The sequence below is a fragment of the Macaca nemestrina genome, chromosome 9, assembly GCF_043159975.1.
Source record: "Macaca nemestrina isolate mMacNem1 chromosome 9, mMacNem.hap1, whole genome shotgun sequence".
Taxonomy (NCBI): Eukaryota; Metazoa; Chordata; class Mammalia; order Primates; family Cercopithecidae; genus Macaca; species Macaca nemestrina.
In genome coordinates this window covers 41674572-41702066 of record NC_092133.1, presented here as the reverse complement: position 1 = coordinate 41702066, position 27495 = coordinate 41674572, and the positions used below count along the sequence as shown (strand labels likewise).

General features: G+C 41.1%; 1 protein-coding gene across 10 annotated transcripts in view; it reads right to left on the bottom strand.

Annotated features, from left to right (window-relative positions):
• Nucleotides 1–27495, bottom strand: part of LOC105480288 (cytoplasmic polyadenylation element binding protein 3) — a 247307-nt gene that overhangs the window by 154471 nt on the left and 65341 nt on the right. For 7 of the 10 annotated variants that reach the window (XM_071069499.1, XM_071069496.1, XM_071069495.1 and 4 more), the window contains one exon: nucleotides 1040–1199. In XM_071069499.1, coding sequence (XP_070925600.1) covers nucleotides 1040–1199 — 160 coding nt within the window. The remainder of the gene's footprint in view (nucleotides 1–1039; nucleotides 1200–27495) is intronic. The other 3 variants (XM_011738966.3, XM_071069502.1, XM_071069503.1) reach the window with 1 other exon arrangement.

Below are 27495 nucleotides of genomic sequence, written 5' to 3'. Positions count from 1 at the left end.
CAAGAGCGAAGCTCTGTCTCAAAAAAAAAAAGGAGGAGGAAAAGCAAGATAGTATAGAGGGAAGTGCTTCTGAACAGACTCATACAGAAGCCACAAGGTAGGTCCTCTAGCCTACCATCCTTCTCTTAAAGCTCAATCCACCTAAATGTTTATCTCTTTTGACCCAAAGACTCTCACTATGAATTTACCTTAAGGAAAAGCTATGTGCAAGAACTCATCCATGGCAGCATTACCTTTAATGGAGGAAAAATTAGAAACAACCTAAGAGTCTAAAGTCAAGGCCTAGCAGTAAATTACAAAGATCTGATAGAAGCAATTACAGTATTTTAAAATATCGTAAAGTCTCTAAAAAGTCCTATAACCCATAAAAAGAACTATCTGTAATTATGAATTAAACACCAACATCTATCCTGAATTTACATAGGCTCTAAAAACAGGAAGTCCTGATACTGCTAACTTTGAGACCTTCTGCCTTATATTTAATCCAAAACATTTATACGCTTTAAGATATTTTCTTGTGTTTTGGCCTCAGAGAATGCAAAGGGTCACTGGCTGCCCGTAAGCCTGTGTAGTGATACTTCCTATACCAGGAAGGTGATTATGCTTTAATAAAATAGAAGTCCTTTATATGCAGTTTTCTGAAGCAATCTTTGGAGATTGGCTTACTAACTCTCACAGTTCCTTGCAGTATATATATATGGACTTAAATGAATTATCTAAGTTCAGCTGAGGATTCCAAATACACAAAGCCCAGAAAACCTGGCTGCTGGTCTCATGCTATTAACTCATAATGTGACTGATCTCAGCTACCCAATTCATGCTCCTGCCAGACATGACTGATAATAACAATCCACCTTGATTATTATAGGTAGCTGAACCCAGGTTTAAAAGAAATCAACTTTAAATACATTCCACAATGCTTTACAGAAGCAAAACAAAAACAAGCAAACACAAAACAAACCAGAAAAATCAAAATTATTAAAAAGCTGATTTTTGCTTAAAACACCAAGCAAGAAATGGACATATGAATATTCCTAACCTGCAAAATGATTCCTCCACATTATATCAGCGAAACTCATTGGTGGGCCACTGGGAGGGTAGTGTTTACCTTTCAGAGGCTCATGATCAGTCCTTATCATATCCATTAAGGAGTTCTCCAACGAGTGCAAGTTAAAAGTATCATAGGGCCTACTCCGGTCCTAAAAATAAAAACAAAAACAAGACAATACATAAAATTACTTCATAAAATTAACACCATATCATTTGCTTCCTGCTGTGGAATGATGACATGAATGAAAGTTACAGAGAGCCCTAATAGCATACAGTCCTTCTTTTTATTTGTTTATTTATTTACTTTGTAGAGATGGGGTCTTGCTATGTTTCCCAGGCTGGTCTCGAATGTCTAGGCTCAAGCAATCCTCTTGCCTTGGCCTCCCAAAGTGCTGGGATTACAGACATGAGCTACTGCGCTGATCCTGCTCTCTTCATTAAGAATAATGACTTGCCACACCTGTAACCCCAGCATTTTGGGAGGCCAAGGTGGGCAGATCACTTGAGGTCAGGAGTTCGAGACCAGCCTGGCCAACCGGGTGGAACCTCGCATCTACTAAAAATGCAAAAAGTAGCCAGGTGTGGTGGTGCGCACCTGTAATCCCAGCTACTTGGGGGGCTTGAGGCAGGAGAATCACTTGAACCTGGAAGGCAGAGGTTGCAGTGAGCCGAGATCATACCACTACACTTCAGCCTGGATGACAGAGAAAGACTCCATCTCAAAAAAAAAGGAATAATGATTTGGCAACATTAAGTTTAATATAAGTCTCCATAACTAATTAAATTGCATCATCTCCCCTAATATTCTATAACGTAATGTAGTTCAGAGTGACTTTCTTGCAAATGAACTAAAATAGTAAATTTAAAAGGAAGAGTCAAGTTAATTGGTTTTGCTTTCTACCCTCCACCCAATAACTTCATTGTCAAATGAACACAGATGTTTCCCCCCAGAGGAAGACCGTAATTTTTTTTTTTTTTTTTTTTTTTAAAGACAAGGTCTTGCTTTGTTGCCCAGGTTGAAGTACAGTGGTGCAATCATGGCTCACTTCAGCCCTGACCTCCTGAGCTCAAGTGATCCTCCCACCTCAGGCTCCCTAGTAGCTAGGACACATGTCGCCATGCCCAGCTAAAATTTTTTTTTTTTTTTTTAGAGATGGGGTTTCACTATGTTGCCCAGGCTGGTCTAGAATTCCTGATTGCAAATGATAAAGACCACAATAATTAAGAACTCAGATGGAATCATTTTCCTGAAAAACTAAAGGGCGACTATAATTTCAATGAAAATGTATTGGATATCTTTAACATTTCTGACCAGTAAGTTACATATATGGATACACTTTTTAAAAATAAAAATGTGGCTGGGCGCAGTGGCTCACACCTGTAATCCCAGCACTTTGGGAGGCCAAGGTAGGCAGATCACGAGGTCAAGAGATTGAGACCATCCTAGCCAACATGGTGAAACCCTGTCTCTACTAAAAATACAAAAATTAGCTAGGCGTGGTGGTACGTGGACATGCCTATAATCCCAGCTATTCAGGAAGCTGAGGCAGCAAATTGCTTGAACCCAGGAGGCGGAGGTTGCAGTGAGCCAAGATCACGCCACTGCACTCCAGCCTGGCGACATAGCTAGATTCCATCTCAAAAAGTAAAACTAAAAAATAAAAATAAAAATGTGTTTAAAGTTGTATTCATGAAGATAATGGCAAAAAGAAAAAAAAAATTTTAATGTGTCCAAAGTACTAAAATTATCTTTTGAAAAGCACTCACATGAAGAAACTTTAACCCAAAGAAGTATTTTCAAGATGTTACATTCAAAAACATTTTGAAACTAGAAATCTAACACAAACTAAAGAAAAAAGTGTTATTTCACCACATTTCACTCACGCCTTCAAGAGACTATCACCTACAAACTCTTCTTAGTACTCTGAGCCTCAAGGGAAGCATAGCTCATGTTCTAAGTTAATACTAAAGAACAGATCAAGTTTGCTTTGGTTAAGAAAAGCAAGGCAAGCATACATCTCAACAACCAAACCAAGTCAACCTACAGTGATGAGAGATTATTTTCAGGGTCTTGAACAGTCTTTTCCAGCTTTGCATTTGATCATTTATCCTCTTCTATGGATAACACTCACCCATTACCTATCTCTCCCCTTGGATAGGAAAGAGACAAGGAATATTTTCTTTGGTTCTCTACTTTGGTCTCTATACAATCTAAAAAGGTCTTTTCTTTTAGATTTAAAGTCTTCCTGCAGATCATTTGTTTTGCTCCGGGTTCAAGTTATTAGTGGAAACTCTAAGGAGTAAAGCTGAATTTCCAGAAACGCAGGCTTATCTGTACCCATAAGAGTGTCTATCATATACTTTGTCCAAAGAAAAAGCCAGAGGTAAAGAAGCATACTGATGAGGAGGCAAAATGATAACCTATTTCTGGCACTAACAATCCCAAAATGAATTATCTAGGAGCCCTCTATCACATCCACACTTCTAACTAGAACTCTGAAGACATGAGAGTGTTTCAGAATAGACTGACATGGTAAGGGAACTATAAGAAAAGGCTATTTGAAGGCATTCAAGAATCTTTCCAGACAGGACAGTTTATTTTTTCATTTAATTACTGATAATCCCTCAAGGTAGATAACAACATACCCATTTTACACATGAAGAAGGCAAGGTTCAGAGAAGATACAAGAGCCCTCAATGCCAAAACCTAAGGAGTATAAAAATCTGGCCAAAGAAATTAATTAAATCCATGGTTACTTCTATAGAAAAACTGCACTGTAACTAACTGCACATTCCTGCCAATGTAACAGTGAGTTCCTATCACAAATGGATATCAGACATTAGATGACTACGTGTCAGGAAAATTAATTGGGAGGAGGGATTCATGTAACTAAACTGAAATGGTTCCCAAACCTGTCAGACTGTCAAAAATCACATGTAGAGCCGATTAAAACACAGATTCCTGGGCTCCAGCTCAAACCTACTTAATCGTAATTTAAAACAAAATAAATTCTATGACTGGCTAGAGCCACTAAACTGGATGATTCTTCAAGTTAAGCCTTTACACCCATGATTCTGTTCAGTAAAATTAGACAGTAAAGTGAGGGCAGGGACCAGTGTGAGCAGCAGGCAATAAACAAGCCTGGCCACCTTGTAGAGGGTCAGTTTTGCAGTCTTCTGATTTACTGTGTATTAGAGAAGCAGTTGGTGGCCTAGTTTTTAAAAGCACAAATTTTAAAATCAAAATCCAATTTTCAAATTTTGGCTCTCCCACTTACTGGCATGTCACTTTGAATATGTTTCTAAGCCTTGGTTATCTTCATCTATAAAATGGGATAATTTTTCGGGTGCGGTGGCTCATGCCTGTAATCCCAGCACTTCAGGAGGTCAGGGCAGGCGGATCATGAGGTCAGGAGATTGAGACCATCCTGGCTAACATGATGAAACCCCGTCTCTACTAAAAATTCAAAAAATCAGCCAGGCACGGTGGCATTTGCCTGTAGTCCCAGCTACTTGGGAGGCTGAGGCACAAGAATCGCTTCAACTGGGGAGGCGGAGGTTGCAGTGAGCCGAGCTCATGCCACTGCACTCAGCCTGGGCAAGAGAGCAAGACTCTGTCTCAAAAAAACAAAACAAAACGAAAAATGTAGCCAGGTGTGGTGGCAGGTGCCTGTAATCCCAGCTACTCGGGAGGCTGAGGCAGGAGAATCACTCAAACCCAGGAGGTGGAGGTTGCAGTGAGCCTAGATCGCGCCACTGCACTCCAGCCTGGGCAACAGAGTGAGACCCCATCTCAAAAAAGAAAGGGGGAGGGATAATTCTCTCTTCACGGTTTCTTCAGTACTAAATAACAGAACATACAGGCATCTGCACCATGGTGGCTACCATAATATTAGGGAGAGCACAAAAAGATTTCTGTGATGCCATCTCAAGAGTACTGAAAAATGAATTTTTAAACCTAGCAGTTCACAGATACTAACCTAACAGGGTTCACTAATGCTCAACAGATGAAAACATATGACATGTGAAAGGCATGACAGAATTTACACAGGCTTAATTAAACTAACTTCAGGCCTCTGAGAGTTCTCATTAAAATTAATTCCATCCATGCCTCATCAACTTATATTTGCCGCATACCATTCATCCTTTTTGTTTTAGAAGTAGTAAACGTTGCTGAAATAAGTGATTAACCAGGAAGTCTGCAAGAAACAGAACAAAAAGGATAGAAAAAAACAGAAAAATCTACAGTGGAATTCATCAACAGAAATTATGTATACAGAAAACTCAGCCACAATTTATCATTCAATGACAAAGGTTACAAGTGGTAACTAACCTGTTAGGTCTTTTTTCATAAGTTTTGTTTCCCAATATAGAGAAACAGGAAAACATCATTATTTGTTTTTAACAAGCAAACACACCAAGAAGTATTAGAACATCTATAAATAATGCAGCCCATTATTGACTTTCTTTGCAGATAATCAATGAAGATGTTGTCAGTTAGTTGTACACAAAACAGCTCACCTCCACTGCATTAGTCCTCTCTTTCTTCCCTCAGCTGGATTTAATATTAATAAATTTATCAAGCATTTAATATGTGCCTGTCACTGTTCTAAGTATGCTTATGCATTATCTCACAGCCCTATTAAGTAGGTAGCTTTTGTCCCATTTTATAAATTAAACAATTTTAAGTCGCTGGGTGCGGTGGCTCACGCCTGTAATCCCAGCACTTTGGGAGGCTGAGGTGGGTGGATTGCAACATCAGGAGTTCAAGACCAGCCTGGCCAACATAGTGAAACCCCATCTCTACTAAAAATACAAAAATTAGCCGGTGTGGTGTCATGTGTCTGTAGCCCCAGCTACTTGGGAGGCTGAGGCAGGAGAATCGCTTGAACCCAGAAGGCGGAGGCTGCAGTGAGCCAAGACCACGGCATTGCACTCCAGCCTGGGTAACAGAGTGAGACTCCATCTCAAATAAAATAAAATAAAAATTAAGTCTGGGAGAGAATAAATACCTGGCTCAAGGTTACAGGGATAGTGAGTGGCAGAGCCAGGGCTCAAATCCAGTCAAATCCAGACTGCTCTTAAGCATTCTCATTGTACTGCTTCCCTGACCTCCTCCTATTCCGTCTAGCCTTAAATCCTTTTCACAAACACGCCCTTTAACTTAATCTGTCACAATCCAGAGACAGGTTTCTTTGACCCCACTCTGCAACACAAGCAACTTGACCCTCACTTGCCCTTGGTCAATGACCTTTGCTCAACTGACAACTAATTAATCTCAAGAAGTAGTTTGATCTACCTCTAGGCAATCCCAGGTTCGCCTCTTAATAGCCCTATCCCATTCACCTGCCCTTTTCTTGGAAGAGGAATCCAGAATCCCTTGCTATCCTTTCTAGCTTATACCCAGACATTTCCTCCGCTAGACATACAAAGTGGAAGGCTGAAAGGGTCAACAGCATCTGGGGATAAAAGCTCTGGAACCAAATGATAAAATTAACCATGTGCTAGGCATTGGACTAAATGGTTTAAAGTGCCATCTCCTTCCTCATCACAACCCTGCAGGGTAGGTATTATCTCCATTTCACTGAGCAAAACAACCGAGGCTCACAAAGGTTTATGTAATTGCTCAGTCACAGAGCTGATCAGAAATAAGGACATAAAACCAGGTCTGTGACTCTCAAGTCCATACCAGTAATGTTCTAATGCTTCTACACTAACTAGCTGCAGTGTGGCCCATGAACAATGGTTAGTTGGGAAGAAACGGACACAGTCAGGACCAAAAATCAAAAGGATGGTATATTTCTGAAAGAGCTAGGAAAAGATAAATGTGGTAATAGAAAACAGAAAAACTTTTTAGAGGAATTCCTAAAGAAGGGTTTTCTATTTATCACATGACTGCAACATATATATGGATAAAACATTCTAAAGTTAAATGCATGTAACGCATAAGAAAGGACTAACTGGCAGGGCGCGGTGGTTCACGCCTGTAATCCCAGCACTTTGGGAGGCCGAGGCGGGTGGATCACCTGAGGTCGGGAGTTCGAGACCAGCCTGACCAACATGGAAAAACCTTGTCTCTACTAAAAATCCAAAAGTAGCCAGGCATGGTGGTGCATGCCTGTAATCCCAGCTACTCAGGAGGCTGAGGCAGGAGAACCTCCTGAACCCAGGAGGCAGAGTTTGTGGTGAGCCAAGATCATGCCACTGTACTCCAGCCTGGGCAACAAAAGTGAAACTCCGTCTCAAAAAAAAAAAAAAAAAAAAAAAAAAAAAAGGCTGGGCACGGTGGCTCACACCTATAATCCCAGCACTTTGGGAGGCTGAGGCGGGTGGATCAAGAAGTCAGAGACCATCCTGGCTAACATGGTGAAACCCCGTCTCTACTAAAAAATTAGCCAGGCGTGGTGGCACACGCCTGTAGTCCCAACTACTCGGGAGGCGGAGGCAGGAGAATCACTTGAACCCGGGAGGCAGAGGTTGCAGTGAACTGAGATCGCCCCATCATACTCCAGCCTAGGTGACAGAGACTCCATCTCAAAAAAAAAAAAAAAAAAAAAAAAAAAAAGGAAGGACAAACTCACTAAACTAGCTACTTCTAAATTTCCATCCTACTGCTCTTATTTTCTACTCAGTATATGTTATTGGGAAATATCTCAGGTCCCTTCTACATTATAAACAGTTTAAGAGCAATGAATATGCCTTATCTATTTTTATTATTTTTATTTATTTATTTATTTATTTATTTGAGCTGGAGTCTCACTCTGTTGCCCAAGTTGGAGTGCAATGGCACGATCTCAGCTCACCACAACCTCCGCCTCCTGGGTTCAAACAATTTTCCTGCCTCAGCCTCCCGAGTAGCTGGGATTACAGCCATGCGCCACCACGTCCAGCTAATTTTGTATTTTTAGTAGAGATGGGGTTTCTCCATGTTGGTCAGGCTGGTCTCAAACTCCCAACCTCAGGTGATCCACCCGCCTCAGCCTCCCAAAGTGCTGGGATTATAGGCGTGAGCTACCACACCCGGCAGTGCCTTATTTATTTTTAAATGGATATTCATTACATAATATACGAGCCTATTTTTCTCCAAACACACACACACACACACACACGCAGAATTCTTTTAAAAAGCCAACATCTCCAAACCTGCCTCCACTCACTCTCTTCATTCAGTGGTATATTTTAACCATCCCAAAAAAGACTATTATATTTGTAGCCCTCTGGAAAACCTAATTCTATATTCTCCTTCAGTCCCTCAATGGCAAGCAAATGCTCCTTATATCTAACCTAAAGTCCTTATGAAGTTGAAACTTTTCTCCCTTTTCTGTCCTTGGGGAAAAAAATTAATCAGCATCTACTGTGAATTTTAATATTCTTTAAAATTGTTGTTAAACAGTCTTCCATGCAATAAATTCTCAAGAACCGTCAAAAAACCCTGGTATAAGATTAGGGAATACAGGCCAGGTGCGGCGGCTCATGCTTGTAATCCCAGCACTTTGGGAGGCCGAGGCGGGCAGATCACCTGAGCTCGGGAGTTCGAGATCACCTGAGGTCGGAAGCCTGACCAACATGGAGAAACCCCGTCTCTACTAAAAAACACAAAATTAGCTGGGTGTGGTGGCGCATGCCTGTAATCCCAGCTACTCGGGAGGCTGAGGCAGGAGAATCACTTGAACCCAGGAGGCGGAGGTTGTAGTGAGCCAAGATCGCGCCCCCAGCCTGGGCGACAGGAGAGAAACTCTGTCTCAAAAAAAAAAAAAAAAAAAGATTAGGGCGTACAGAGAAATTACAGATTTCCCGTCTTTTTCTTCCTGAGGATGACTAATTCCACTTACTTAAACCTTTTTATCAGATTGTGTTTTTACTTGCTGCCTAACCAGAAACCAAGCTAAGGTTCTGGAGAGGTTAAAAAAAAAACAAAGATAGTATCACCTGCTCTGAAGGATGCTCAAAAATTAGATAAGCATGACTCAACTTGAAGCACATTTTTGCCGAGTCTTTTCATGTTCTCCCCATTCCTAATGTTTCCTCACAGCTCTTCTGGTTTTAGCCAGGCAGGTCAGATAAGAGGCTTAGTATATCATACACCGAGAAACACGGCTCCCGGAATTACCTGACATGACCCTACATTTTGAGGCTGGATTCAGCAGGGTAAATGCTACAGCAGGTGACTGTATAAAAAATACAAATGCCTCCTGCTGCCATTGCTGACTGTGGTAAACAGTTCATAGTTAAGTACATATGCAATTTAAAAAGGAGTGATTTTTCCAGTCAATGGTGTCTGACTAAAAGAAAAAATCGAAAATAAAATAAAAAGGAGTGATTATACAGTTTAGCAATGTGCTAGGGAAAAGGCAGAAATGAGGCCGACCCAGGAAGGATACAGAAAGGGAAAGCAAGGCCGGGCGCGGTGGCTCACCCTGTAACCCCAGCACTTTGGAAGCCCGAGGCGGGTGGATCACGAGGTCAGGAGGTCGAGACCATCCTGGCTAACTCGGTGAAACCCCGTCTCTACCAAAAACACAAAAAATTAGCCGGGCGTTGTGGTAGACACCTGCAGTCCCAGCTACTCGGGAGGCTGAGGCAGGAGAATGGCGTGAACCCAGGAGGCGGAGTTTGCAGTGAGCCGAGATCGTGCCAGTGCACTCCAGCCTGGGTGACAGGATGAGACTCCATCTCAAAAAAAAAAAAGAAAGAAAGAAAGAAAAAAGAAAGGGAAAGCAGTGACTATGATGGTCAGAAGAGAAGGCATCAAAAAACTACAAAAATTAGGCCAGATGCGGTGGCTCACACCTGTAATCCTAGCACTTTGGGAGGCCGAGGTGGGCGGATCACCTGAGGTCAGCAGTTCGAGAACAGCCTGGTCAACATGGTGAAACCCCGTCTCTACTAAAAATATAAAAAGTAGCCAGGCATAGTGGTACATCCCTGTAATCCCAGCTACCTGGGAGGCTGAGGCAGGAGAATCACTGGAACCCGGGAGGCAGACACTGCAGTGAGTCAAGGTGCTGCTACCGCACTCCAGCCTGGGCAACAGAACAAGACACTGTCTCAAAAAAAAAAACTACAAAAATTAAAGTTGCCCCTTTCCCCGCTTAGTGTGCATATGTGACTTTTGAAAGTGATTAGCTGATGTCACCCCAAATCATTGGGTTGTTAGCCAGCAGAATATTATCTCAAGCAGTTTACTGGGCATTGATTTGTTAGGTATAACAATAAAAAGGGAGCTTAACCTTTGCTATCAAAACCTATCTTAAAACTTGATGCAACATAAAGTACATACACCTCCTAATATTATTTTCTTTTTACTGATTATAAATGTCAAAATCCTTCTATGACATTGACCACTTCCAGGTATAGACTCTCCTTCCCCATCCCAGACTGATTCCAGGTAATTAGAATTAAGTATATTGTAATTACTTCTTTACATGCCTGTCACCCTCAATAAACTGTAAGTCTCATGGGAGCAGAAATGTGTCTTATTTCCCTGCATTCCCATTATCTAGCAGAGGGCCTGTCATATAACAGACATTCAGTAAATGCTCACCTCACATTTAAATTGTTCTTTTGATGAATCTATCTTGCAATATTTTTACTTTAAGAAAGAACCACTCACTTACTAGAATGGATGAACAAACAAACAAACAAACACATACACTGACAACTCCAGATGCTGACTAGGATGCAGAACAACCAGAACTCGCATAAATTCCTAGTAGGAATGCAAAATGGCACAGCCACTTTGGAAAAACAGTTTGGCTGTTTCTTATAAAGTTAAACATATACTTAAGCACACAACCTAGCAGTCCCACTCCCAAGTATTTACCCAAGATAAATAAAAACACATGTCCACACAAAAACCTGTGGGTCCATATACACTGATGTTTATAACAACTTTATAAAACAATGTTATTTATAATTTCCCCAAACTGGAAACTACCCAAATGCCTATCAACTGGTAAATGGATAAACAAATTTTGGCACATCCATGTAATGCAACAACATTCAGCAGTAAAAATAAATGAAGTACTATAAATAAAGATACCTAGTATGCAACCACAAAAATTATAAATTATAAAATTAAAAATATAAAAAATTTTAAAAAATAAATGAAGTATTGATACATGCTACAACATGAACCTTAAAAACATTAAGTGAAAGACAATCACAAAAAATTACATATGATTTCATTTATATGAAATGTCCAGAACAGACATATTATCTACAGAAATAGAAAGTAGATTGGTCATTGCCTAAGGCTGGAGAAATCAGGGCAAAATGCAGATTGACTGCTAGTGTGTTTGGTTTTTTTTCTTTTTGGGGTGATAAAAATGTTCTAGAATTAGATCGTAATGACTGACACACAATTTTGTCATTATACTAAAAACCACTACACTGTATATTTTAAAAGAGTGAACTTCATGATATGTGAATTATATCTCAATAAACCTATTATTTTTATTTTTTCTTATCTTGTTTAAATTTTTTATTTTTAAGTTTGTTTGTTTGTTTGTTTTGAGATGGGAGTCTAGTTCTGTCGCCCAGACTGGAGCGCAGTGGTGCCATCTTGGCTCACTGCAACTTCCGCCTCCCGGGTTCAAGCAATTCTTCTGCCTCAGCCACCCCAGTAGCTGGGATTACAGGCATGTGCCACAACGTCCAGCTGATTTTTTGTATTTTTAGTAGAGATGGGGTTTCACCGTGTTAACCAGAATGGTCTCAATCTCCTGACCTCATGATCCACCCACTTTGGCCTCCGATAGTGCTGACATTACAGGTGTGAGCCACCACGCCCAGCCTTTAAGCTATTATTTTTAAAAGGCATTTCTAAAACTTTAACAGAACTATGGCACTTCCTGTAAATTATCTAACTTTAGGTATAAGACATAAGAGACCATATGTGTGTGTGTGTGTGTGTGTGTGTGTGTGTGTGTGTGTGTGTGTATTTTTAGAGGTGTATCTGGGATTACAGGAGCCTGCCTGCCACCACGCCTGGCTAATTTTTGTATTTTTAGTAGACACAAGGTTTCACCATGTTGGCCAGGCTGGTCTTGAACTCCTGAACTCAGGTGATTCACCCAAATTCAGGTGAGCCACCATGCCCTCAATTTTTTGAGCTCAAGGAAGGCAAAGTCTTGACTTCAGGTGCTCCATTCAGGAGCCAGCGAAGGACCCCAGGAATTAAACCTAAACCAGACAGTAGTAAAACTCCCAAGGTAACCCTACTGCCAGTCAAATAACTAATGCCATCTATCATCACAACATGCACCTTTTACATTTCTAAAAGATGTCTTTAATATTTCTTCAGGAACCTATAAGCAATTATTAACCATATTGCCCACAAACAGCATCTTCTCCTGTCTCCCACTGCTTCTGATGAGTTGTTTTTTTAATCCCCTGGATTCCTGTCTTACAGTGATATACTGTGTTCTTCAGAGGCCCAGCTGATCCCATTTATGACCAGGGCACATTTTAAGAATGACATGCAACAGCATCTCCCTAGAAGCGTCACTGGGCTGTAAAAGATAGCTATAAGCCTGCCCTGCTGCTGTTCATTTCAATTGCTGTTTGACTTGGGTGGCTGGGTAAGGAGATATACAGCAGAATTCGCAGATTCACCAGAATCTGACAGGGGCCGCGACGTGAACGCTTCTGCTGTGGCCCCCTGTTATCCCCTTGATCCTTGAATTCAGAAACTAAGCAGCAGCTTTTATGCAAATCATCCTATAGCAATGAAAGCAATAAAACAACAGCTGTGTCAGTTTGGGCTAGCAGCTTTCTAGGGCTCCTCCTCCTCTCAGAAACCAACAGATGATGCCCTGCCCAGTGTACACACAGATTAAGAGCTACAGACTATAGCTCTTCATTGTCACTCCCTAGCCATCACTGGAAAGGTCACCAATGTACGTGTCCGTATGTTTTAAAACAGGGAACCTGATAAGTACCAAAGAACTTCACTCCAAGTTCATGGTGTGGGACCAGAGAAATAGAAGCTCATTATCTATTTTTTAGTTTCCAAACCCCTCTCTTCTAGTGGAAGGAAAACAAACAAAAAACCCTTTGTATCTCAAGTTTATCACACAACTCTAATTCCAGATAAAAAGTGACTTAAAATGAGACAAATAATAAAATTGGATTAAATAACCAAAACAAACATAATAGAATATTGTATTCAAAAGCCAAAACTATCTTAACTACTTTTTTTTTTTTGAGACAGAGTCTCGATCTGTTGCCCAGGCTGGAGTCAAGTGGTGCAATAACGACTCACTGCAATCTCTGTCTCCCAGGTTCAAGCAATTCTCTGCCTCAGCCTCCCGAGTAGCTGGGATTACAGGCACCTGACACCACGTCCAGCTAATTTTTGTATTTTTAGTAGAGACAGGGTTTCACCATCTTGGCCAAGCTGGTCTTGAACTCCTGACCTCATGATCCAACCACCTCGGCCTCCCAAAGTGCTGGCATCACAGGCGCAGCTGTCTTAACCACTTTTAAAGCTTTATCATTTTTTAATTTGAACAGGCTTACGCCCAAACTGCTTTCATGCTAAACCTATCCCTGACAAAGTAATGCTGGTTTATTTTTCAAAAACTGCCAATCTGCCTCTGGGGAGAGGAAAATGGATGTGCATACTGTTTTCCATAACAAGCCTTGTAGAACTGATTAAGTCACAGTTACCATATAATAGATAATTAATATGTGCCAGACCCTGTGCTGATGAGTATCTCATTAGATTATCTCATTTAATTTTTATAACTGTCCTATGAAGTAGATATTACAATATCTTTTTTACAGATGAGGAAACTAAATATTAAATTCAGTTTTTTGTTTCCTTTTTTTTTTTTTTTTTTTTTTGAGACAGAGTCTTACTCTGTCACCCAGGCTGGAGTGCAGTGGTGCGATCTTGGCTTACTGCAACCTCTGCCTCCCAGGTTCAAGCAATTCTCCTGCCTCAGCCTCCTGAGTAGCTGGGATTACGGGTGCACGCCATGATGCCTAGCTAATTTTTGTATTTTTAGTAGAGATGGGATTTCACCACATTGGCCAGTCTGGCCTCGAACTCCTGACATCCTGACATCAAGTGATCTGCCCACCTCAGCCTCCCAAAGTGCTAGGATTACAGGTGTGAGCCACTGCGCCCAGCCTAAAATCAGTTAAAACAAATCAAATATCCTTGAAGAAGGCTAACTACACACAAATTATTTGTTATGTAAGCATTCCAGGGAGAAAAGAACCTAAGTCTTTAACCTAATCTTCCGTTTAAATGTTACCCCATTTAAAAGATGAACATGTTAATAAAGCAACTAAAATGCAAAGCATCCAAATTTATTAAAGTATTTGGTATTTAGAAGACTAAAATTTTTTACTTTAAAATAAAGCCTGTATTATTCTAATAATGATACTTTAGGGTACTTTAAATGTCATAAAGTAAAATGCAGTAAATTCTTTTTTTTTTTTTTTTGAGACAGAGTTTCACTCTTGTTGTCCAAGCTGGAGTGCAATGGTGCGATCTCGGCTCACCGTAACCTCCACCTCCACCTTCTCCTGCCTCAGCCTCCCAAGTAGCTGGGATTACAGGCACACACCACCATGCTCAGCTAATTTTTTGTATTTTTAGTAGAAACAGGATTTCGGCATGTTGGTCAGGCTGGTCTCGAACTCTCAACCTCAGGTGATCCACCCTCCTCAGCCTCCCAAAGTGCTGGGATTACAGGCATGAGCCACCGCACCTGGCCTCAGAAAGCCTTAATATATTCTGGTGATAGTTGGGTCCAGAAAAAGTAATCTATATGTACTCTTTTTCCCTTTTTTTTGAGACAGGGTCTCACTTTGTCACTCAGGCTGGAGTATATCTGTAGCCTCCACCTCCTGGGTTCAAGCGATCCTCCCACCTCATCCTCTCAAATACTAGGACTTAAGGCACATGCCACCGCACCTGGCTATTTTTTTTTTTTTTTAATTCTTAAACCTGTATTTATGTTTATATATTTATGTTCATATCTTACTTTTTAGGCAACAAATGTTTCTATGAAACTTGGGGAATATAATTAATTTTTGTATATTGAGTCCATTTAATAACCTTCAGATAGCTATACTTAAAGATCATATTGTAATTACTTTTCTAAGCAAATTATTCAAGTTTTTCACTTAAGTAAACTGTTTCCCCAAAATTGGGAAACAAACTGAAGTAAAACAGATTTTTTGAATCCTTTAATAGGTCTGGGAGAGGGATTTAAAATTATAGACTGAAAAAATGCTTTGGAATTTTTGATGCTTTTGCTTTCCTTCATTATTGTGGAATTCAGCTTAATGAATAAGAAACAATATGAGAGGGTACATTTCTTTTTTCCTTTTTTTTTTCTTTTGGAGACAGGGTCTCACTCTGTCTCAACTCCAGTGGGCACGATCTTGGCTAATAGTCTGGACCTTCCAGGTTCAAGTGATCCTCCCACCTCAGCCTTCTGAGTAGCTGGGACCACAGGCACATGTCACCATGCCCTGCTAATTTCTGTATTTTTTGTAGAGACAGGGTTTTGCCCCTGTGTTGCTCAGGCTGGTCTAAAACTCCTGGGCTCAAGCAAGCTGCCCCCATCGGCCTCCCAAAGTGCTGGAATTACAGGCATGCACCACCATGCCCAGCCTATTTCTCTTTCATGTACATACACACACCACATACTAGGCTGAGTAGAAAAATAAGATAATGGTAAGACAATAGGAGAAATAAGAATTGCTAATTAGGAATAATTCTTAACCTAGAAACAGAAAGACAAAATGGTTTTAAGGCTCTGAATTGCCTGCGCTTGAATTTTGACTCAGATACTTTGTATGTGATATCTTCGTGCCTCGGTTTTCTCATTTGTAAATGGGATAATAATAGTATTTATTTCTATAGGCTTTAGTGAGGAAGAAATGAGATAAAACATGTTAATCTATGTTTAATCACAGTGCGGCCAGGCATGGTGGCTCATGCCTGTAATACCAGCACTTTGGGAGACCGAGGCTGGTAGCACACGAGGTCAAGAGATTGAGACCACTCTGGCCAACATGGTGAAACTCTGTCTCTACTAAAAATACAAACATTAGCTGGGTGTGGTGGCGTGCATCTGTAGTCCCAGCTACTCACAAGGCTGAGGCAGGAGAATTGCTTGAACCCGGGAGGCAGAGGATGCAGTGAGCTATCGCACCACTACACTCCAGCCTGGGCAATACAGCGAGACTCTGTCTCAAAACAAACAACAACAACAAAAAAATGTTAAGTACTTAAAACAGTACTAGGCACATAGCCAATATTGGTCATTAATGTTCTGCTATTATTTACTTCCAAAAATTTTTGATAGTCCTATTGTTGGCTTAACAAGAGGAGAAAGGACCTGGGATATGTTGAAGTGGGATAGGGTATCCTAAGCAAGATATGTGGGAAAATGCTTTATGAGCTGTATAAGTATTCTATAAACAAAGAGTAATAGGAAGAAATTAGATTATTTTGTAACCTGAGTATGCTACAGAGTGAATATTTGCTTGTCTAGCTCAACAGATAATGGTAATATTTCCCTACAAATCCCCGAAGTTGAATACCAGGGTAAAGATTTAAGGCTACACATTTTAAAAGTCTTTAAAATAAAGTCAGACTCCTTTGTGGTAGAATGCTGTTTTGAACTTCTGTATATTCATACACAAATTAACCAGATGCTGTCCTGGAGAAAGGGTTTACCAAGCTACATCCTTAATGTTAATAGTTTTCAAGAATCTGGTAAGTATTTATGCAGAAAAAACTTGCTATTTACAAACAAATCTTAGCTATTTGCAGCCCTATAGCCTATGTGTCCTTTGAGGAATCTCTTCTTGGGTCTTTCCAAATTTTAAGGAAGTTGGGCAATGTGTCTGGCCTCCCTTTTCTGAAAGCCCTTTTTTTTTTTTTAAGGCAGAGTCTCACTCTTTTGCCCAGGCTGGAGTGCAGTCGGGGGATCTCAGCTTACTGCAACCTCCACCTCCCAGGTACAAGCCATTCTCATGCCTCAGCCTCCCAAGTAGCTGAGATCACAGGTGCACACCATCATGCCTGGCTAATTTTTTGTATTTTCAGTAGAGACAGGGTTTCACCATGTTGGCCAGGCTGGTCTCGAACTCCTGACCCCAAATGATTCACCCGTCTCAGCCTTCTAAAGTGCTGAGATACAGGGCAGGAGCCACTGCCGGCCTGAGCTTTTTTTGACTCCTGCTTTGTTTGTCCTCCCATAATTCCTAGCATATGGCTCTGTCATTGCATTTACCTCATTACATAATAATCATCTATTAACTAGATCACTAGCTTCTTGTAGTCAGAGACTATGCCACACTTAATCTTTTTATCTTCAATTCTTGGCATAGTAAAGTTCCCAATAAACATGTGGAATAAGTGAAGAGTGAAACAGCCGTGAGCATACTTGGAAAAATTTTGTTAGCACTAACGTTTGACAGTAATAAAGCTATTATTTTTTTAAAAATTCTGTGATGTAGACATTTTGGAAATTCTGACTGAACCGTCTTAATTTACTGCATTTTAGGCCAGGCACAATGGCTCACGCCTATAATCCCAGCATTTTGGGAGGCGGATGCAGGTGGATCACCTGAGGTCAGGAATTTGAGACCAGCCTGTTCAACATGGTGAAACTCCATCTCTACTAAAAATACAAAAATTAGCTGGTTGTGGTGGCACACGCCTGTAATCCCACCTACTTGGGAGGCTGAGGCACAAGAATCTCTTGAACCCAGGAGGCAGAGGTTGCAATGAGACAAAATCGTGCCATTGCACTCCAGCCTGGGCAACAAGAGCGAGAAACTCTGTCTCAAAAAACAAAAAAAACAAACAAAAAAGACTTTTTAGAGGCAGAAACAATAAGCAAGAAGACTGGTAGTATGATTATCTTCCTTCAATGACACTATCAGGTATATACAATATTCCAAATGCAAAGACTCAAAAGTGGAATTTCAGTAGCTCATCCGCTTGTAATCCCAGCACTTTGGGAGGCTGAGGCAGGCGGATCACGAGGTCAGGAGTTTGAAACCAGTCTGGCCAACACAGTGAAACCCCATCTCAACTAAAAATACAAAAATTAGCTGGGCGTGATAGCAGAAGCCTGTAATCTAGCTACTCAGGAGGCTGAGGCAGAAGAATCACTTGAACCCAGGAGGCTGGGCTTGCAGTGAGTCGAGCTGAGATCTTGCCACTGCATTCCAGCCTGGGCGACAGAGCTAGACTCCGTCTCAAAGGAAAAAAAAAAGAAAGTGGAAGTTCAAGGAACAATTTCAGGAGGGAAAAAGGAGAGAGAAGCCAAGAAGAAATGAAAAGGAAAAAGCAGACAGAACTCACTATTTATATAATTATATACCCCAAATAATCAGTCTTTCATTGGGATAACCTGTAGTAGCCAGAATTATAACACTCTGCTGCTCTGCAGTTAGATAAAAATAAAAAGATGTAAATCACAGCACATTGTTAAGCACTCAAATTTCAATAGAATTGAATAAGTTATTTAATCTCCTCATTTGAGAAATATGGATAGCCATAATGCCTACCTTACCTGGATGCTATAAAGATACAAATGAAGGTGGTCATAAACTATGGTATGGAAGCAGAAGGGACCTCAATTCTGTCTTCATGAAGAAGTAATAATGAACCAAAGTAAAATCAGGCATGATTTACAGGCAGCAAACTATGAAATTGTGAAAAAGGAAAGTGGCAAATATATTGCATTCAACTAAGTGGAACTGAATGTATATAAAAAAGTAATAGCAATAGCAAAAAAAATTTCAATTATTTTGAAATAATGCAGGATAGGAAAGTTGCTGGAAACCAAAAGAAAGGAAGAAAAATATTAAACATACATGCACACATATACACTTTAAGGGTAATACATAAACTACTGAACAATCTGTAGTCTCTTGGAAAAACTGAGGGTGTAATTCAATTCCAATGAATATATGATGACCTTAAAAACTACTCTTCGGCCGGGCGCGGTGGCTCAAGCCTGTAATCCCAGCACTTTGGGAAGCCGAGACGGGCGGATCACGAGGTCAGGAGATCGAGACCATCCTGGCTAACACGGTGAAACCCCGTCTCTACTAAAAAACACAAAAAAACTAGCCGGGCGAGGTGGCGGGCGCCTGTAGTCCCAGCTACTCGGGAGGCTGAGGCAGGAGAATGGTGTAAACCCAGGAGGCGGAGCTTGCAGTGAGCTGAGATCTGGCCACTGCACTCCAGCCTGGGCGACAGAACAAAACTCCGTCTCAAAAAAAAAAAAAAAAAAACCTACTCTTCATTTGAATAATGTTATAATTTTGTTGATAACATCTATACTATATAAAAACAATTTCATTTAAAGCTATAAATATGGCCAGGCATGGTGGCTCAGGCCTGTAATCCCAACACTTTGGGAGGCCAAGGCGGGCGATCACTTGAGGTCAGCAGATCAAGACCAGACTGGACAACATGATGAAACCCAGTCTGTATAAAAATACAAAAATAAGCCAGGCATGGTGGCACGTGCCTGTAATCCCACTACTTAGGAGGCTGAGGCAGGAGAATCGCTTGAGCCTGGTACATATACAAATACAGGCAGAGGTTGCAGTGAGCTGAGATCATGTCACTGCACTCCAGCCTGGGCAACAGAGAGAGACTCTATCTCAAAAAATAAATCAACAAATAAAAGCTATAAACATGAAAGCTCAAAGAAAATGCCATGAAATATCTTATAATAAGTGAGAATATATGTAAAATGCTTTTGTCAGCTGTAAAGAAAGCACCACATAAAATAAAAACAGGGGTAGTACAATATAAGCATTCAGTCACTTTTAGACAATTTTTGTTTAGAAAATTTGATGAAAGAGAATACCTATAGGAAGTGAAGGCTTAGTCTGCTAATTTATCAAGTATCCAAGAAAACTCTTACATTCTCTTTTAAATTATATATTACATCTCTGTATATGTGTATTAATAATGGCATGCTAATGGAAGATCACAGATTTATGCATGAAAGTGAGAAATGAAACAGAAACCACACAGAAACAGAAACTATGACTCAGTACAGATAAACTGTGCCAAATCATGACACGGAACACAAACTATCTAAGCTCAAATTGTTTTAAACAACAGCTCATTCAAACATATATGCTTTTTTTGGTTTTTTTTTGTTTTTTTTTAGACAGACTCTTGCTCTGTTGCCCAGGATGGAGTGTAGTGGCGTGATCTTGGCTCACTGCAACCTCCGTCTCCTAGGTTCAAGCAATTCTCCTGCCTCAGCCTCCCAAGTAGCTGGGATTACAGGAGCCCACCACCAAACCAGGTTAATTTTTTTGTGTGTATTTTTAGTAGAGACCAGGTTTCACTATGTTGGCCAGGCTGGTTTCGAACTCCTGACCTCAAGTGATCCACCCGCCTCAGCCTCCCAAAGTGCTAGGATTACGGGCATGAGCCACCACACCCAGCTCAAACACTTATGTTCTAAGAAAATATATATTTTTCTTTTTTTGAGATGGAGTTTCACTTTGTTGCCCAGGCTGGAGTGCAGTGGCACCATCTCAACTCACTGCAACCTCCACCTCAAGGGTTCAAGCAATTCTCCTGCCTCAGCCTTCCAAGAAGCTAGAATTACAGGCGCCTGCCATCATGCTGGGTTTTTTATTTTTATTTTTTGTATTTTTAGTAGAGACAGGGTTTCACTATATTGGCTAGGCTGGTTTTGAATTCCTGACCTCAAGTGATGTGCCCGCTTTGGCCTCCCAAAGTGCTAGGATTACAGGCAAGAGCTACCATGCCCAGCTCCAACATATACGTTTTAAGACAATATATCTTTTTTTTTTTTCTTGAGACGGAGTTTCACTCTTATTGCCCAGGCTGGAGTATGGTGGTGCAAGCTCGGCTCACTGCAACCTCCACTTCCCGGGTTCAAGCAATTCTCCTGCCTCTGCCTCCCAAGCAGCTGGGATTACAGGCACACACCACCGCCCAGCTAATTTTTGTGTTTTTAGTAGAGACGGGGTTTCACCATGTTGGCCAGGCTGGTTTTGAATTCCTGACCTCAGGTGATCCACTCACCTCGGTCTCCCAAAGTGCTGGCATTACAGGTGTGAGCCACCTTGTCCAGCCTAAAACAATATATCTTCATTGTCCAATATAGTAGACACTGTGGCTATTGAGCACATGCGGCTACTGAGCACTTGAAATGTTGCTAGAATAAATTGAGATGTGTTGTATTTGTAAAGTAGCCATTGGATTTCAAAGACTTAGTACAAAAAAAAGTAAAACATCTCATTAATAATTTTTATATTGATCATGTGTTAAAATAACATTTCGTATATAGAGGTTAAATAAAATATATTATTAAAATTAATTTCAGCCAAGCATGGTGGTTCACACCTATAATCCCAGCACTTTGGGAGGCCCAGGTGAGAGGATCAGTTAAAGCCAGAAGGTCAAGACCAGCCTGGACAACATAGCAAGACCCCATCTCTAGAAAAAATAAATAAAATTTTAAAAATAAAATTAATTTCACCTGTTTCTTTTTACTTTTCAAATGTGCTACTAGAAAATTTAAAATGATCTATGCAGCTTGTAGTCTATTTCTTTAGACAGCACTGCTACAGACAGATTTCATGGTAACTCTGCTTAAATTCCTGCATTCCAAAGTTAAGACTAGTGACTATTTCAGCAACTAGGCCAGTTTATACATTTTACCAATCCCCATCCAAATCTTGTTTAACTTCTGCCCTAAAACCACATTATGAGTAACCCCAGTCCCCAAAACCTTATCAAGTACCCTAACTTCTCCCATCCTAAGACACTCCTTCTTCTAAGATACTCCTGAGGCTCTGTCAAGGTAGTGCTTGCTCAGCAAGTTTAGGAAACTCAGTTTTACATAATTAACAGATTTCCCTAGTGGGGTTTACGTGGGGCTTTAACAAAAGTCAATGAATATGAATTGTAAGTGAAATAAGTTGTGTTGGAGATTCATTAAGTTTAACAAACACAAACAAAGAAGATTGGTTTGAAAAGGGTAATTTATAAATAAGTTGTTCTAATGATTTAAATTACCAAAATTAAAATCCATACTTGCAGCAATCTACCTTATTTTGGTTCCCGGAATGGTAGAGTAGGAGAACATAAGATTAATGTAGAAACAACAGGCATAATATATCAACTTCATTGAAGCTTAATCTTAAGAACAGGCTATAAACATGTCCTAAATTTTCAGACTTTGTAGAACCTTACTGTTTTTATGATTTGACACCTAACTCCTGACTGGGTATTTAAAGCAGATTTTTTAAGTGAAACACAAAACAAACATGGCCATCTCCACTACTTTTTCCAACAGTCTCAGGACTCAGTAGACTACTATGTTAAAGCCCAACAACTAGGGTAAATCTCCTAGTCTAGAGCTAATTATAATATGGCAAATTAGTTGAAGTCCACCAAATCTCCCCAGTACACAGTGAATTATATACTCTGCCATTTTGACTGCAATTCAGGGTCACATTTACAATCTAGAATTACAGAAATATAGGTCATACTTCTAAAAAGCCAAATTTATCCCCAAAATCACCAAACAGAAAACCATACATATGACTCAACTTTCAACTTTTTACCATTGCACACATATTAATCTCAAGCAACACACAACCATTTTCATTTTCCACCAAATAGTCACCCATCCCACCTGCTATGGTCTGAATGTCCCCCCAAATTCATGTCTTCAACTTAATCTCTATTGTGGTGATATTAAGAGGTGGTGGGCCTTTTGGGAAATGATTAAGTTATGAGGGCTCCATCCTCATGCATGGATTAGCGCCTTATAAAAGGGTTAGAAGGAACCAGCTTAGCTCCTTTTTGACCTTCTGTCCCTCTGTCGTGTGAAGACTCAGCATGCTCTTTGGAGAATGCACCAACAAGGCACCATCTTGGAAGCAGGAAGGAGCCCTCATCAGACACCAAACCCACTGGCAACTTTGATCTTGGACTTCCCAGCCTCCAGAACCGTGAGGAAATAAATTTCTGTTCTTTGTAATTACCCAAATTGTGGTATTTTTGTTATAGCAACACAAATGGACTAAGATACTGCTCAATTTTTTTTTTTTTAACATGAAGTCTCACTCTGTCCCCAAGGTTGGAATGTAGTGGCGTGATCCCAACTCACTGTAACCGCCGCCTCCCAGGTTCAAGCAATTCTCCTGCCTCAGTACTCCAAGTAGCTGGGATTACAGGCATGCACCACAATACCCGGCTAATTTTTTTTCTATTTTTACTAGAGATGAGGTTTCACCATATTGGCCAGGCTGGTCTCAAACTCCTGACTTCACGTGATCCGCCCGCCTCGGCCTCTCAAAGTACTGGGATTACATGTGTGAGCCACTATGCCTGGCTCGAATTTATTTTAACAATTTTTTTTCAACTTTCCCAGCATTCCCAACATCAGTAAAAGTTTTTTATTATTTATTATTATTATTTTTGTTTAGACAAAGTCTCGCTCTGTCACCCAGCTGGAGTGCAGTGGTGCAATCTTGGCTCACTGCAACCTCTGCTTCCTGGGTTCAAGTGATTCTCATGCCTCAGCCTCCCGAGGAGCTGGAATTACAGGCATATGCCACCACATCTGGCTAATTTTTGTATTTTTAGTGGAGGCAGGGTTTCGCCATGTTGGCCAGGCTAGTCTCAAACTCCTGACCTCAAGTGATCCACCCACCTTGGCCACTCAAAGTGCTGGCTAGCATCACGAACGTGAGCCACAGTGCTGAGCCAAGATTTTCTTTTCTTTTTTTTTTTTTTTTTTTTTTTTTGAGATGGAGTCTCATCTGTTGCCCAGGCTAGAGTGCAGTAGTGCAATCTCAGCTCACTGCAATTTCCAGGGTTCAATCGATTCTCCTGCCTCTGCCTCCCAAGTAACTGGGATTACAGGCACCTGCCACTACACCCAGCTAATTTTTTTTTTTTTTTTTTGAGATGGAGTCTTGCTCTGTCTCCCAGGCTGGAGTGCAGTGGTGTGATCTTGGCTCACTGCAAGCTCCACCTCCCGGGTTCACGCCATTCTCCTGCCTCAGCCTCCTGAGTAGCTGGGACTACAGGTGCCCGCCAGCACGCCCAGCTAATTTTTTTGTATTTTTATAGTAGAGACGGGGTTTCACCGTGCTAGCCAGGATGGTCTTGATCTCCTGACCTCGTGATTCGCCCACCTTGGCCTCCCAAAGTGCTGGGATTACAAGCTTGAGCCATGGCACCTGGCCATTTTTTGTATTTTTAGTAGAGACGGGGTTTCACCATGTGGGCCAGGCTGGTCTCGAACTCCTGACCTCCTGATTCACCCACCTCGGCCTCCCAAAGTGCTGGGATTACAGACATGAGTCACTGCGCCCGGCTTTTTTTTTTTTTTTTTTTTGGAGACAGAGCCTCACTCTGTCACCAGGCTGCAGTGCAGTGGCACGATCTCGACTTCTGCAACCTCCACCTCCCAGGTTCAAGCGATTCTCCTGCCTCTGCCTCCTGAGTAGCTGGATTACAGGTGCCCACCACTACGCCCAGCTAATTATCTGTATTTTCAGTAGAGATAGGGTTTCACCATGTTGGCGAGGCTGGTCTTGAACTCCTGACCTTGTGATCTGCCCACCTCGGCCTCCCAAAGTGCTAGAATTACAGGCATGAGCCACGACACCTGGCCTTGTTTTTTTTTTTTTTTTTTTGAGAACGAGTCTCACTCTGTCACCAGGCTGCAGTACAGTGGCACGATCTCGGTTCACTACAACCTCCACCTCCCAGGTTCAAGCAATTCTCCTGCCTCAGCCTCCCAAGTAGCTGGGACTATAGGCGTGCACCACCACACGCAGCTAATTTTTGTATTTTTAGCAGAGACGGGGTTTCACCATGTTGGCCAGGATGGTCTCCATCTCCTGACATCATGATCTGCCCGCCTCAGCCTCCCAAAGTGTTGGGATTACACGCGTGAGCCACCGCACCCAGCTGATTTTTTTTTTTAATAAACGAAGATATCAGATACTCTCCAAATCCTATGAAACCTGAACTAGAACATCAGAATAAAAATCATTAAAAAAAATATATTTTGGTGGCTGGGTGCGGTGGCTCACGCCTGTAATCCCAGCACTTTGGGAGGCTGAAGAGCGTGGATCACAAAGTCAAGAGACAAGATCATCCTGGCCAACATGGTGAAACCCTCTCTCTACTAAAAACACAAAAAATTAGTTGGGCATGGTGGCACATGCCTGTAGTCCGAGCTACTCAGGAGGCTGAGGCAAGAGAATCACTTGAACCTGGGAGGCGGAGGTTGCAGTAAGCCAAGATCATGCCACTGTACTCCAGCCTGGTGACACAGCAAGACTCTGTCTCAAAAAAAAAAAAAAAATATATATATATATATATATATATATATATATACACACACACACACACGTATATGCACAGAATAAAAATCCCAACTTGAGAGTCATGCACTAATGACATAAACCACTATGTTGGCATCTAAATATTAACATATTTAATTGATTAATCAATATGATGATTCACAATAAATTCTGCAACTTTGACTCCCAGAATGCTTCTCAAGTCTCTACCATCAATAAGTACTCAAGAAATCAAATTAAATTCATATTAACAAGCTGGGCGTGGTGGCTTACGCCTGTAATCCCAGCACTTTGGGAGGCTGAGGCAGGTGGATCACCTGAGGTCCGGAGTTCGAGACCAGCATGACCAACATGGGAGGAACCCCGTCTCTACTAAAAATATAAAATTTAGCTGGGTGTGGTAGCACATGCCTATAATCCCAGCTACTTAGGAGGCTGAGGTAGGAGAATCGCTTAAACCTGGGAGGCGGAGGTTGTGATGAGTCGAGATCATGCCATTGCACTCCAGCCTAGGCAACAAGCGCAAAACTCTGCCTCAAAAAAAAAATTAAAATATAAAATAAATTCATATTAACAACAAATGATCATAAATGACCACTGACAAAACAGTATTTCAAAATCAAAGAGGTTGGGACTGTAATTCCAGGACTTTGTGAGACTAAGGCAGTAAAACAGCTTGAGCCCAGGAGTTTGAGACCAGCCTGGCCAACATGGCAAAACCTCGCATCTACAAAAAAATACAAAAAATTATCTGGGCATGATAGTCCATACCTGTAGTCCCAGTTACTCGGGAGGCTGAGGTGGGAGGATCACCTGATCCCAGGAAGTCACGGCTTCAGTGAGCTGTGATTGTACACTAGTACACTGCAGCCTGGGTGACAGAGGGAGACCCTGTCTCAAAAACAACAAGAAGGCCGAGCACAGTGGCTCACACCTGTAATCCTAGCACTTTGGGAGGCCGACGTGGGCAGATCACGAGGTCAGGAATCTGAGACCAGCCTGACCAACATGGTGAAACCTCGTCTCTATTAAAAATACAAAAAATAGCCCAGTGTGTTGGCACACGCCTGTAATCCCAGCTACTTGGGAAGCCAAGGCAGGAGAATCGCTTGAACCCGGGAGGTGGAGGTTGCAATGAGCTGAGACCACACCACTGCACTCCAGCCTAGGCAACAGAGTGAGACTCCATCTCAAAAACAAACACCCAAAACAAAATCAAAGAGAAATTTTGACTTTTAGATAACTGATACAACTTTGCCATTACATGGTCTACTGAAAATGTCTCCTACTCAGTCTTACAGGATGCATGGATATGTGTATGCGTAGGTATATAAAAAATTGAGACATGGATCTGTGTTTTAACAAAAACCATTACAAGCATAGATCCTGTTCTCCAGCCTACCCACAAGTGAACTACCCACAAGAGGCCAACATAAACTGCTGAACAAAGACCTTTTGTGAATCCTATAGAGTAAGTACAATAGAGATTGTCATAGGGTGCTCTATAGCATGAAGAGACCTCTCATTTACTCCAGGGCCTGTCCTCACAGCAGTTCCACTTCCCCATCTTTTCTTTTTTTTTTTTTTTTTTTCCCTTTTCAGACAGGGTCTCAATCTGCCACCCAGGCTGGAGTGCAGTGGTGTGATCACAGCTCACTGCAGCCTGGACTTCCTAAGGCTCAGGTGAACACAGACCTATAGTGCATAACTTTTCTATATAGTTTATCTTTTTACAATACTGACTACTGTGAGAAGCCATCAGTCCAGATTAATAATATATGCAATGCAAATTATGTTGAACATACTTTCTTTGATGGTTTGGAACAAACATGAAGTGTCTTCGGGGCATCATGAATACTATGATCATGCCCCAAGAGATTAAAAGATTGGGTTTTGAACTTGCTTATGACACCCCTAGAAGAAACTTTTTAATATAAATTCCTAATATCAGCTTGCTTGCCTATGGCTTGCTTGCATAAAACTGAAATATAAAATGGGCAATTGCTTAATTTCTTGGACCATATAAAATGGCTGCCCTTTTAAATATTTAATTATTGTAACAAAAGCTGT